The sequence below is a fragment of the Pollicipes pollicipes genome, unplaced genomic scaffold, assembly GCF_011947565.3.
Source record: "Pollicipes pollicipes isolate AB1234 unplaced genomic scaffold, Ppol_2.1 Scaffold_3087;HRSCAF=3621_pilon_pilon_pilon, whole genome shotgun sequence".
Lineage (NCBI taxonomy): Eukaryota > Metazoa > Arthropoda > Thecostraca > Pollicipedomorpha > Pollicipedidae > Pollicipes > Pollicipes pollicipes.
Genome location: NW_023596225.1, coordinates 221,726 through 235,099, shown reverse-complemented (window position 1 = coordinate 235,099; position 13,374 = coordinate 221,726). Strand labels below are relative to the sequence as shown.

The following is a 13,374-nucleotide window of genomic DNA, read 5'->3' as shown; positions in this document are numbered from 1 at the left end:
CCACGTGAAGCCTTCCCGCTACAACAGCATACGTCAGTGCCGATGAGCGACACGGCCGCCCAGTGCCAGTGATTCGGGCGTCGCAGACCACGGCGTGACACGCCCACTAGGTGCGGATGTCAGGGGCTCAGGACCCAGTGGGTTTCTTCTGCAGCTCCCCGCTCTCAGACCTCTTTCCTTTCTTTTACGCCTACCCCGCCTACCCTGTAAACACTTCCCACAAAACGCACACGTTCGCCTTAAATATGAACCATGTATTGATAGATGACTGGGAACGGGGACCGGCCGCCCTCCGTATCACGGTCGCCCCGCTGGAGGGCGCCACCGTCGCGCCGCCAGGCGACGCTAGTGCTGCATTCCTTCGGCGGGCGCGGCAGCCGGCTCGCCCGCCGCCTCGGCGGCCGGCGGCGCCAGCGCTGCTTCGGGCAGCCGGCGCGGCCCGTACAGCAGCACGTAGGCGCAGTGCCAGTCGCCGCCGCCCGACAGCTTCAGGATGTCCTCCTCGGTGACGGCCGTGACGTTGTCGTCGTCGAACTTGACCCAGCCGCTGGCCAGCCGCGCCCAGCCGACGTAGTGGCCCGAGCTGCTGCTGCGGCCCTGGTGCGTCAGCACCGCCTGCAGCTCGTAGTAGCCGCTGTTGTTGGAGCCCGGGTCTGTCGGGGCGCAGCCCGCGTCAGCCCGGCGGGGAACGGGGCGCCAGCAGCAGCAACACAAGGTAATATACTTTGATCGTGGGATCAAAGTAGCTGATTATTTCAACTTTCGGGTGCTTGGTCCAGCAGCGCCGATCACGACACATATTTCAAAGCGTAGCCTACCTAGGTGTCTGTTAATCAATGGACTAGCGCAACCGTTCCCTGATGGCCACTGAACTGTACAATAGCTATGACCGTATACCGCCCCACACCGAGATGCTTTGTGTACATCTCACTATCACTTCCCTGCTCTTTATGGTACACTCATAAGAATATATCACACAACGCACCGACTCAGGGATGCGTCAATAACTGCATTCCTACCTACAATGCACCATACAGAGCCGGCGCCTGCCTGCTGAGCGGCACAGCGCCTGCCTGTTGAGCGGGCACGGCGCCCGCCTGCTGAGCGGGCACAGCGCCTGCCTGCTGAGCGGGCACGGCGCCCGCCTGCTGAGCGGGCACAGCGCCCGCCTGTTGAGCGGGCACAGCGCCTGCCTGCTGAGCGGGGCCGCCTCACCATCCTCGAAGCTGAAGGGCAGGTAGCTGACGTCCTCCTTGGTGGGCTGGACCTGGCCACCCTTCGTCGGCGCTCTGGCCGTCTCAGCCTTGACGTCCTCCCACGCCTTGAACTTGGTCCGCATGGGCACCAGCCTCTTCTGCAGATCCTCAGAGCACAGGTCGTACGTGTCCAGCATCATTGGGAACTTGACGTCCTTCAGAACCTTGGCATTGACGCCTTCCTTCTCCTGCAAGGCACATAAAATCGATGGTGAATCCAATTCAGGGACAAAAGGCACACATGCGTTCGACGAAACAGCATAATTGTCTGCAGTTCCGGCCACAGTACCGTTAGGGCCACCGCCAGTTACTTCAAGAGATATAATGCGCTGTGGAAGTACCCTGGTACGTAAGACACAACTCACTCCGACGACGTACACACGGATGGCAAACGAGGTGCGCCAGAGCTGAGCGACCGAAAGCCGCCCGCTCACCCGCTCCAAGCTGCTCTGAAGTGTTCAGATATACATGGGGTCACTGTAACGCGCGGCAGCATGTGTGCCGTACAGCGGCAAGGCATGCCTGATGCCGCTTCGAGCCTCGGATCTCAGTGACCGCTTGTTAGCGGGCCCACCAGTCCCTCCTGCCTTCCGCAGCGCCGTCTGAGGCGCACAGGACGCCGGTCCACGGCCCGCCCGATCTAACCGCTCGGTCAGACCGGCGACACGGCCGGCCGGCGGCGGAGCCAGACGGCGCCCCGGCCCCGGCTGGCTGCCCGCCCTGCCACCGTCAGCCGGACCAGCGCGGCGCGCACCGGCCCACCTTGTAGAAGAAGCGGACGAGCTGGACGGCGAGATAGGCCGGCAGCCGGCTGATGCGGTTCGTCTTGGTGTACGCAGCGTCGCGGTCCAGCGTGGCTGACCGCTTGGTCAGCTGCTCCTGTAACCGCTGCAGGGGGATGGCACAGGGCCGGGTCAGTGACACCCTAGCACGACACCGAGGGACAGTTGGCACACCGCTGTAGGGGAGGGGAGGGGGCCGCACAGGGTCGGGTCAGTGACACCACAGCACGACGCCGAGGAACCAGCCCGGAGTCAGGGGCAAGTCTAACCCTGGAGCGTTACGTCCTGGACACCAGCGCTCGAGCGGTGTCGCCTGCAGTCCCTTGGCGTCGTGCCAGCCCGCCGTGACTGTCTGACCGCAGACGCCAAGGCAGCAGCAGTCGCCGCCGTCCTTACCGGTCCACCCCAACCGGGGCCACGCCAAACTCAAAACCGTCAGGAAAGCAACGGCACAGCTAAACGGGGCGATACCTTGTGTTCTTACGTCATTTTGTGTACCCAGTGCCACGCTGATGTGCACTTAACGGAAAATGCAGTTCAAAAACGGCAAAGAAGGGATACGTCCAAAGCACATTTAGATAATCTCAAGGTGGACTTAACGTTCTGTGATGGACGGATATGTCCGCCCCCGCCCCCCTTCCAACGTCATCTGAACTTTAGCGTGGCCGCCACTTCTAGCCACAGGTCATTCCAGTCGGCAGTCAGGGCGATTAATGGCGTCTAAGGCAATCTGAACCCACCCCGCCACGAGCGCGTGAAACGGAGGCCGGACGCTCTAATCAACTGGACCACGGGACGGAATCATCAGTGACGAAGGCACAGTACCACGCCGTCAGAGCCACTAGACAAAACGATCACGTGCAAACGGTACCAAGCACGCGTCGGGGAATGACACTCTTTCCTCCTCGTCGCCCTGCAGACCCTTAAAAACAAGGTCCGACATCGGCAACAGAACATGATACGAAGTCGTAGCCTGTTCATTACTACAGTAGGCCTCAAAATGAACTCGCCGAAACCTCAGGATCCGGTGAGATGTTCTGGATATATCACCGGAAAAGTCTCCAGCTGTTCCATCCGCGTACTGTGAGGCGGTGTCTGTTTCCCGGTTACCGTGGGACGGTGACTGCTCCACCCGCGTACTTTGGGACGGTGACTGCTCCACCCGCGTACTTTGGGACGGTGACTGCTCCACCCCGCGTACTTTGGGACGGTGACTGCCCCACCCGCCGTACTTTGGGGACGGTGGACTGTTTCCCGGTTACCGTGGGACGATGACTGTTCCACCCGCGTTTGTGGGGTGGTGAGTTCCACCTGCGCTTTGTGAGACGAAATGTTCCACACACGCACTGTACGACGGTGACTGTTCCACACGTCGTCACTGTGGGACAGTGACTGTTCCATCCGCGCACTGTAGGACAGTAACTGTTCCCCCGCGCACTGTAGGACGGTACTGTTCACACTCTGTGGGACGGTGACTGTTCACTCCGCGACTGTAGGGACGGTGAACTGTTCCCACCCGCGTACTGTAGGACGGTGACTGTTCCACACGCGTACTGTGGGATGGTGAATGTTCCACCCGCGCACTGTGAGACGGTGACTGCTCCACCCGTGCACTGTGAGACGGTGACTGTTCCACCCGCGTACTGTAGGATGGTGAATGCTCCACCCCCGTACTGTGGGGCGGGAGCGCCAGTGTCAGCCCCCCCCCCCCCCCCCCGGCCAGACCTGTCAGTGGTGTCGACAGCGCCGCTCGCTCGCCGGCGGTATAGCCAATGTCGGGGCGTGCAAACCCGATCACGCCGTGCAAAGGTGGCTTTGAGCCCCGGGAATACTGGGGAATGTCATGGCATGCAAACCTGAGACGCTGTTGGGCTGACATCTGACCCTGGGCATACTGGGAAGGGGGAGGGGACGAAACCGATGTGGAATTACATCAATCACCTGATCACATTGTGGAAAGATGACATCAAACTCTTGACATATGGGAGGGGGGACGAATCTGACTCGTACTTCTTTCAACATTGCAAATTGATCCGATCAGTGATACCCTGACCGGACTTGCCGAAACGATCATGAAGAGACGTCGCAAGACAGCAACGTTTGTTGGAGTCTTTGTGGTAAAAGCGAACATCGCTTTCAACCGCCAAATCTATTACGTCAAAATCTATTCAATCTATTGATCGTCAAATCTATCATCGCCCCGAATTCCAGTTGCCACCATTCCAACAGATAACAAGCATCAAAGAGGCATCGAAGCTCACTCAAGCCAACACAATATATTTGATCGGGAAGCCCAGCACGTGACAGTAGCTTACGCGTGCTCCTCCTACGAGCAGGTGCTGGACATAGTCTGCCCATACGCGCGACCAGCTCGCGCTCCTGGCGCAGGGCGGCGTCCCATCTGTAAACTACAACACCAAACACCGCGCGGGCCACGCCGGCGGCCGCCGCGAGCGAGGCGGCGGCGGCGGCGGCGCGCAGTCTCACCAGCTTGAGGCCCGTATGCAGATACTTGACGTCCTGCGAGATGAAGCAGCTGAGCTGGAGGAACGTCTCAGTGGACGTCGTGAGCGGCTCGTCCTCCGACTCGACACACTTCAGCTCCGAGCTGAACTCGCCCACAAAGTACTGGTCGATGAGTGAGGTGTACCTGACGGGGGAGGGTGCACCCCATCAGCCGGGCCGGCCCATCCTCACGCCCCCTCGGTCAAACGACACCCAACACCGCCCAAAACGCTTATGCTTTTTGTTGTTGTTCCGATGTTGTTTGTTGTTGAGAAAAAACCTCCATTCAGCGTGTTAAATCATAAATGGTTACATAGTTGCATGTATTCGCTATCCCTTCGGGAGCAAACTGTAGTGCCAGAGGTGTACCTCTAAAGTGAAACACACACAGGTACACCACTTAGTTACATGCGACTGGCACAGCTCCTGGCTTCGCCCAGTGCCAACACGAACCTCATTCCCCTCTCCTAATCCCTCGCTAGTGTGGACTAGGGATGCATCTTCCTACCAAAATTTCAGCCCATAGTTCATGGTGATTTCAAGTCATGGGAAGTATCCTCAGTTCATTACACTGTACATGGGGACAAACACCGCTCGGATGCGGCGCGACCACTGCACCGTCAAAGCCCGCATTTAAAACAAAATGCGGGCTCTTATATGGTATCTGCTGTGATAAGTAATAAGGGTGAAACCACTCATGAGCCAGCGGCATCCTGGTCGTAGGTTCCATGTTCTTCAGACCTACACGGACAAACTCTATGTTGACATCAAGCCCTCTTTCTATATCGACAGCTTTCACATCTGATCCACCAGTGACTGTAGGCTGTTATTGACTAGTGAATGAGGCTGCAGCAATAAAATGCACATCATTTCCTTGTAATTTAATTGATCATTGATCTTGACTATGAAGTATGGTTTGAGTTGAGATTAAGAAGGTTTGAGTGCACGTCACCCTCAATATCACCCAAGCGCCGTGTGCTGCTGTGTTTATATAAATGACCCAGTTAACTTCTTTATGAATCCAGGCCAATTTTTGAAAATTTGTATTGCTATTCAGGATTTTTGAGTGTGATATTTTTGCAGTAGTTCAATTTGTGCAATCTGGTCAACAGGCACCACGTGCGCAATGGGCTTTCTGCCACCAGGGCTCCTGCTAAACAACATGTTTTTTACATGATTGTTTCATGCTCATCCGTACATTGAGATTTTTGGATGATCTTAAAACTTCAATACAAAACAAGGTATAATTTTCACGGTAAAATTTTGGACCCAGAGCCCGCCAAGTCTCCCCCACAACTCGGGCAAAGCCGCGCGGGTCGTTGCGGGCCAGAAGTTGGCGGGGTTGGCGGATGGCAAAGCTCTGGCGTCCTCTAGTGAGGACACTGAACACCAGTCCGCGTGCTGAGACCCGCTACTGACGCCGCTGACGGTCTCGGTGGGAACGCCACCGGCCGCCTGCGGAGACACTCACATGGAGGCCACTACCTGACCGGCGGCCGCCTCCGGAGACACTTACTTGGAGGCCACCACCTGACCGGCGGGCCGCCGCCTCCGGAGACACCTACTTGGAGGCCACTACCTGACGGCGGCCGCCTCCGGAGACACTTAACTTGGAGGCCACTACCTGACCGTCGGCCGCCTCCGGAGACACTCACATGGAGGCCACTACCTGACCGTCGGCCGCCTCCGGAGACACTTACTTGGAGGCCACTACCTGACCGGCGGCCGCCTCCGGAGACACCTACTTGGAGGCCACTACCTGACCGGCGGCCGCCTCCGGAGACACTACTTGGAGGCCACACCTGACCGTCGGCGCCGCCTCCGGAGACACATGGAGGCCACCATGACCGTCGGCCGCCTCCGGAGACACTCACTTGGAGGCCACCCTGACCGCGGCCGCCTCCGGAGACACTCACTTGGAGGCCACCACCTGACCGTCGGCCGCCTCCGGAGACACTTACTTGGAGGCTACCACCTGACCGTCGGCCGCCTCCGGAGACACTTACTTGGAGGCTACCACCTGACCGTCGGCCACCTGCGGAGACACTTACTTGGAGGCTACCACCTGACCGTCGGCCGCCTCCAGAGACACTCACATGGAGGCAGCCACCTGACCGTCGGCCGCCTCCGGAGACACTCACTTGGAGGCTACCACCTGACCGTCGGCCGCCTGCGGAGACACTTACTTGGAGGCTACCACCTGACCGTCGGCCGCCTGCGGAGACACTTACTTGGAGGCTACCACCTGACCGTCGGCCGCCTCCGGAGACACTCACATGGAGGCCGCCACCTGACCGTCGGCCGCCTCCGGAGACACTCACTTGGAGGCCACCACCTGACCGTCGGCCGCCTCCGGAGACACTTACTTGGAGGCCACCACCTGACCGTCGGCCGCCTCCGGAGACACTCACTTGGAGGCCACTACCTGACCGTCGGCCGCCTCCGGAGACACTACTTGGAGGCCACTACCTGACCGTCGGCCGCCTCCGGAGACACTTACTTGGAGGCCACACCTGACCGTCGGCCGCCTCCGGAGACACTTACTTGGAGGCCACCACCTGACCGTCGGCCGCCTCCGGAGACACTTACTTGGAGGCCACTACCTGACCGTCGGCCGCCTCCGGAGACACTTACTTGGAGGCCACTACCTGACCGTCGGCCGCCTCCGGAGACACTTACTTGGAGGCCACTACCTGACCGCGGCCGTCCGGAGACACTCACTTGGAGGCCACTACCTGACCGTCGGCCGCCTCCGGAGACACTTACTTGGAGGCCACTACCTGACCGTCGGCCGCCTCCGGAGACACTACTTGGAGGCCACTACCTGACCGGCGGCCGCCTCCGGAGACACTTACTTGGAGGCCACTACCTGACCGTCGGCCCCTCCGGAGACAACTTGGAGGCCACTACCTGACCGTCGGCCGCCTCCGGAGACACTCACTTGGAGGCCACTACCTGACCGTCGGCCGCTCCGGAGACACTTACGGAGGCCACTACCTGACCGGCCGCCTCCGGAGACACTCACATGGAGGCTACCACCTGACCGTCGGCCGCCTGCGGAGACACTCACTTGGAGGCCACTACCTGACCGGCGGCCGCCTCCGGAGACACTCACTGGAGGCTACACCCTGACCGTCGCCCGCCTGCGGAGACACTCACATGGAGGCCACTACCTGACCGGCGGCCGCCTCCGGAGACACTCACTTGGAGGCTACCACCTGACCGTCGGCCGTCTTCCTGCTTGGCAGCCAACTTTGCTGGAGCATAATCAACAGCTGCGTCCAGCACTCGTTGGCGTCCTGGAATACAAACAAATATGAAGAGTCATGACGGAGACCGTGGGGCTGAACCTGTTTCTTCTTTGGTACAAGGGCACCATAGCAGTACTTCTTCTCAAACGAATCAGATTACCATGTTGCTCAAACTGCCCCACTTAATGTGATGCCTGCCATGCCGCTTGGGACTCGGACCGTTTGTACGCTACCAGGCCTCGTAACTTGTTCACAAACACAGCGCACATTTTGTCAATTTAGGTTACGTCATCGCCACTAAAGCCGCGTTTTGTTTCGAACTATTCATATATCTACCACACACGTCGCAAACTTCACAACACGGCTTTCAGGATCATAAGGCGGGCCAGAGCTGGACGTTCGTCCGCTGCCACCGCCGGCGGTCTGTCCCCCGTCACCGCCAGTCGTCCGCCCTCTGCCCCCACCAGCGGTCTGTCCCCTCCCACCGCCGGCGGTCTGTCCCCCGTCCACCGCCAGTCGTCCGCCCTCTGCCCCCACCAGCGGTCTGTCCCCTCACCCGCCGGCGGTCTGTCCCCCGTCACCGCCAGTCGTCCGCCCTCTGCCCCCACCAGCGGTCTGTCCCCTCCCACCGCCGGCGGTCTGTCCCCGTCACCGCCAGTCGTCCGCCCTCTGCCCCACCAGCGGTCTGTCCCCTCCCACCGCCGGCGGTCTGTCCCCCGTCACCGCCAGTCGTCCGCCCTCTGCCCCCACCAGCGGTCTGTCCCCTCCACCGCCAGCGGTCCGTCCTCATCAGCCGCCCCCCAGCGCCGGCGGAGCCCCATCCCTCCCACCGCCAGCGGTCCGTCCTCATCAGTCCGCCCCCCAGCGCCGGCGGAGCCCCATCCTCTCCCACCGCCAGCGGTCCGTCCTCATCAGTCCGCCTTCCAGCGCCGGCGGAGCCCCATCCCCGTCCGCGACGCCCACCTGTTGCACGAAGCCGCCTTGCTCGCCCCGCTCGGCGAAGCGTGGGAACGCCGTGTGCAGCACGTTCAGCATGATGATGGGCGGCACCGAAGCCACGTTCTCCATGCTGGCGTAGAGGTCGCGGAGCGCAGCCGTCACCGCCTGGCCGTACCCGCCCTCCGTGCCTGCCAACAAGTTAGTCAGAACGGGCGTGACGCACCAACGCCGCTTGGCGTAGCCACGGTGGGGCGCTGGACGGGTGTGTGTGAACAGTTTAGTTCCTTAGCATGTTTTGGACTGCCGCTGCACCGCTGGACCAACGGTTTTTACAAATCACGTGGAAATGTCAGACCTGTTTCGCCGCCTGCAGGCCCTGTCGTTGTACAGTTGAAGCAACAGCAAATGGACGAATCAGCTCCCAACAACTCTGCTTTTGCGCCAAACACTGCCGAAGTCACTCCAGCGCTATCCCTACAGTCCGGTCGTGCGCTGGTCCCTCCCCTGCCAGTCCGCACACCAATAACGACGCAAGCCAGTGCGCCAAGTACACAGGCGGACAGCGCTGCAGTAGGCGACCCTATCTCTGTATCGGCCGGCTTCATCTGCCGGCGGCGCTCCGAGCAAGCCGCTCACCGTATCCGCTCTTGAACTGGCGCAGCCCGTCGGTCAGCTCGGGCACGGTCTTCAGGCACTGGACGGTGGCGTTCATGTAGCAGGTGTTGCCGAGGTTGGTGAGGCCGGCCGGCATCTCGAGCGCCGTGGCCAGCTCACTCTCCGTCATGTCCTCCACGAACTTGGTGCGCTCTGCCGGCACCTGGGCAATGTCCTCCTCCTTGCTGCCCATCATCAGCAGCGTGGTGCCCTGCGCAGGGCAAGAGGTCAGGTCAGCGGGCCACACTGCCTGCCGACGCCGCCCACTGCCCATGGTCATGTCACATAGCTGGCATCAGCCAGGCCTGGGGCCACCACTGGTGCCATATGGACCCAGAACACAGGCTTTCAAGAGAATGTTCCACATTTGAACATATCAAAACAAGCACCAGATGTGATGAAATAAGCTCACTTTTCACAATGCCATCATTTTTAAGACCTACGCACCTCTACTTTCCGAGCTACATGCCCGCGAAAATGGGGAAAGGTTTATTGGGGAGAACATTTCAAATCACATGGGCATTCATAACATTGCAATGCCATTCAAATTCTGTCATTTCATAGGCCATGTGATGACCATGTCAAAAAAGTGACATCAAGGCTTTCATATATGACACTCATGAGCACCATTTCCAGATATAATGGCTGTCCATTGGCCCTCAATTGGTGTTGTGCAGGGTACGATGATGTAATGAGCCATGACACATCAGTGTATTACTTGACAGATAGTTGTGCTGTCTAAAGCAGTCTTTTCCATTTGAAAAGTATACCAATAGTTATCAGTGAGCTTGTTACACCATATTTGATGTTTGTTTCAATGTATTCGACTGTGAAACATTTCCCTGCAGCAAATATGTTCATAAATACATCAATGTTTGGTTACATCATCTCACCTCACACAACTTTGATTGAAAACCAATTCATGGCTGTTATATCCGAAAATGGTGCTCATTAGCATCTGATATGAGCAGCCTGAGAACTTCAATTTTTAGTGTTAACTGCCACAAAACTTATGGAATGGCAAGATTCAAATGACATTATTTTAACATCATGGATGCTGGGTGGTTTTGAAGTAGTTTCCCTGAAATAGTCCCCCAATCTTCATGGGAGTGCAGCTCAGGAACTAGACAGGTTTTGGTTTTAAACAGGCCACGGCTGTGAACTGCACTGAATGACAATCAAGATGGCTCTTTCAGTTTAAAACCCCAAATAAATGTGCAACACTTCCTTTAAGTTGGATAACTGGCAGCCATAATCTAACTTTTTCCCTGGACATGGATAATGGTCATGCATCACAATTCAAAGCAGAGAACCTCACATCTTTCAGTTTGACATTGTCCCAGGACTCTGTTTTCAGTGTCATGCCCTTCAGCATGATCTTCTGCCGATCAGGCTGTACCCCAGTCAGTGCAAACAGCTGTGCACGGAACAGCATTGGCTCTTCATCTGTGTTCAGCTCCACATCCTTGAACAGTTCTTGCCCCATTTCACTTTCACTGCAAACAAAGAGGGACAGCTGAATTACAACATCCTTTAGATGCATGCACATTTTTCACTGTCATCTACTGACTGACTTTAAGGTCAGGGTATTACATTGCTAACTCACGTTAAAAAGGAGCTTTGCACATCAATTGTCGTTTTTAAGGCAGAACATATCGTAATTAATCGTACAACAGGTCATCTAAACTCTTACCTTGGAACTTAAATAACTACGACAGCGAACACCCGACCGCCGCAAACACGCAGCAACCGCGGACCCCGGCACCATTGCTACGCGTTGATTACAACATAAATGCATGCTCACAAACATTACTGTGCATCAAGAACCATAAAAATGTACAAGGCCCAAGGTAACAAGAATCCAATGAAACCTGTTTCTTGCATATCAAAGCAGTCCTCCATATTGCTTGTAGATTGGTCAACATGGTGTGGAAATATGACATTTTGGGCGGGAATGAAAAGCAAAATGAGAATATGGGGGCTAAACAAAACTTCCCAATACAGCACACATCATATAGCATGGAACATGGATGCCAATGGGACACTGCATTGGGGGTTAGGTTAGGTTAGGTTAGGTTAGGTTAGGTTAGGCTAGGCTAGGCTAGGCTAGGCTAGGCTAGGCCTAGGCTAGGCTAGGCTAGGCTAGGCTAGGCTAGGCTAGGCTAGGCTAGGCTAGGCTAGGCTAGGCTAGGCTAGGCTAGGCTAGGTCAGGTCAGGTCAGGTCAGGTCAGGTCAGGTCAGGTCAGGTCAGGTCAGGTCAGGTCAGGTCAGGTCAGGTCAGGTCAGGTCAGTCAGGTTAGGCTAGATTGTTAGGTTAGGTTAGGCTAGACTAGATAAGGTTTGGCTAGGTAAGGCTAGGTTAGGTTAGGTTAGGTCAGGCCAGTTTAGGCTATGTTCTGGACTATTCTGGCCTGTCCATTTCATAAATGTACCTAGACGCGACAAGAAACGTTTTTCATAGCATTGTGATTGCAACCTTGGCCCCATACATTTGCTATAGTTCTTGATAAGCAAGAATATTGTAATTATGCAATGGTAACACAGAAATGGCGGTGGGGTGCGTGCATCGCTTGGGAGCCTGCTATCGTAGTTATTAAAATTTGAAAGTAGGAGCATGAATCTACCTGTTTTACGATTATTTATGATATGTTCCACCTTAAACATGACAAATGATGTACAATTATTTTTTCTAACATTAGGTACCAATGTGTGCCTACACCTAATGCACCTCATGCTAAATATGGGGGTATCTCAATGATGTCACAAAACACAGAATGGTAGCTGGCAGTGGCCTTACTTACCTGTAAAGCTAGGCATGCTTCAAATGTGAATATCTGTGGTAAGCCCTTTCAGTTCTCTTGAACAGTCGGTGGTATCTGAAAAGTGCCTCTGTTAAACAAAACCAGGAGACAAGGTGGATGTTTAATGGAAGTGATAATGCTTGCATGTCATAAACAATGTTTTCCTGATAGGCTGCCATTGATACCTATGCAACATCTGTGTACTGAGCCCAGCATTTGCATATGTTGAACACAAGCCAGGACAAATTACTCAGTTTTTAATAAAGCTTGTTTGAAAAATAGTGATGGCATATTTCACTCAAGAATACTAAGTACAATGTTTTCTTTACAACATCATAATTCTCTGAAACATCCACTACCCATTCACTAAAATTGGCAGCAACTGTGCACCAAACAAGATTTCACATCAGGTGCATGCACATTGTAAATGCGTATCAATATCAGTTGTACACACACAGCTTCATTGTTGTCCCTACATTTGACATATTTTAAGTAGCACACCTTTGTCACTCTGAGCAACATTTTGATGCACACAATGAAAACAATATTCAGCATAAGGTAAATACCCACAGCAGTAATTTCTGCCAAACCATTAGTTGTGTGGCACAAAAGATGTGCAAAAGTGATATAATTGCTGCTATTGATCCTTCATTGGTACAATTCAAAACTTCTGCCCATTAAATAAAATTTCCCTCCGTTTTACAAGCGTGTGGAGATAACCGCTTTGGAAAGTTGAATAAATCAAATGTCAGGAGCTGCCAACAACATTGGACGGATTAAATACACTTAACGAGTTCTCTATATATGCACATTGTTTACCTCCACAAGTGGCGCTGATTGTCCTCTCCAGCTCTCCGCCGAGCACCTAGGCACCCGACACAAAGCCCTAGAGTCCCGACACCGATATCGCGAAAAACACGAATACACAACGAAACAAATGCACCGGGAGATGACTGGCAATTCGCCCACCTTTTCAGCCCATACGTTCGTGTGGCGTAACATATTCATACACGGCAGGTATTGTAACAGCTGACTGTGCCATGTTCTCATCGAGGAATGCCATCTACGCATTAATTACGATAATTTAGCATAATATGTGTGTCCTCCACCCCAAAATAGTTACCATATTTTGATATATAAATAAATAATTATTCACTGCGTTTAAATCTATTTCAGTTTTACGACG

The 13,374-nt window shown here is 55.3% G+C and overlaps 1 protein-coding gene across 1 annotated transcript; it reads right to left on the bottom strand.

Annotated features, from left to right (window-relative positions):
* Positions 1 to 226: 226 nt before the first annotated feature.
* LOC119090320 (ubiquitin carboxyl-terminal hydrolase 14-like) lies at positions 227 to 13,174 on the bottom strand. The gene is given in 11 exon segments (XM_037213108.1): positions 227 to 653; positions 1,216 to 1,444; positions 2,019 to 2,144; positions 4,526 to 4,688; positions 7,748 to 7,842; positions 8,758 to 8,921; positions 9,370 to 9,598; positions 10,706 to 10,860; positions 10,863 to 10,883; positions 12,189 to 12,263; positions 13,008 to 13,174. Coding segments are annotated over 10 exon segments (1,506 nt in total). The 5' UTR covers positions 12,205 to 12,263; positions 13,008 to 13,174; the 3' UTR covers positions 227 to 345.
* Positions 13,175 to 13,374: the final 200 nt, after the last annotated feature.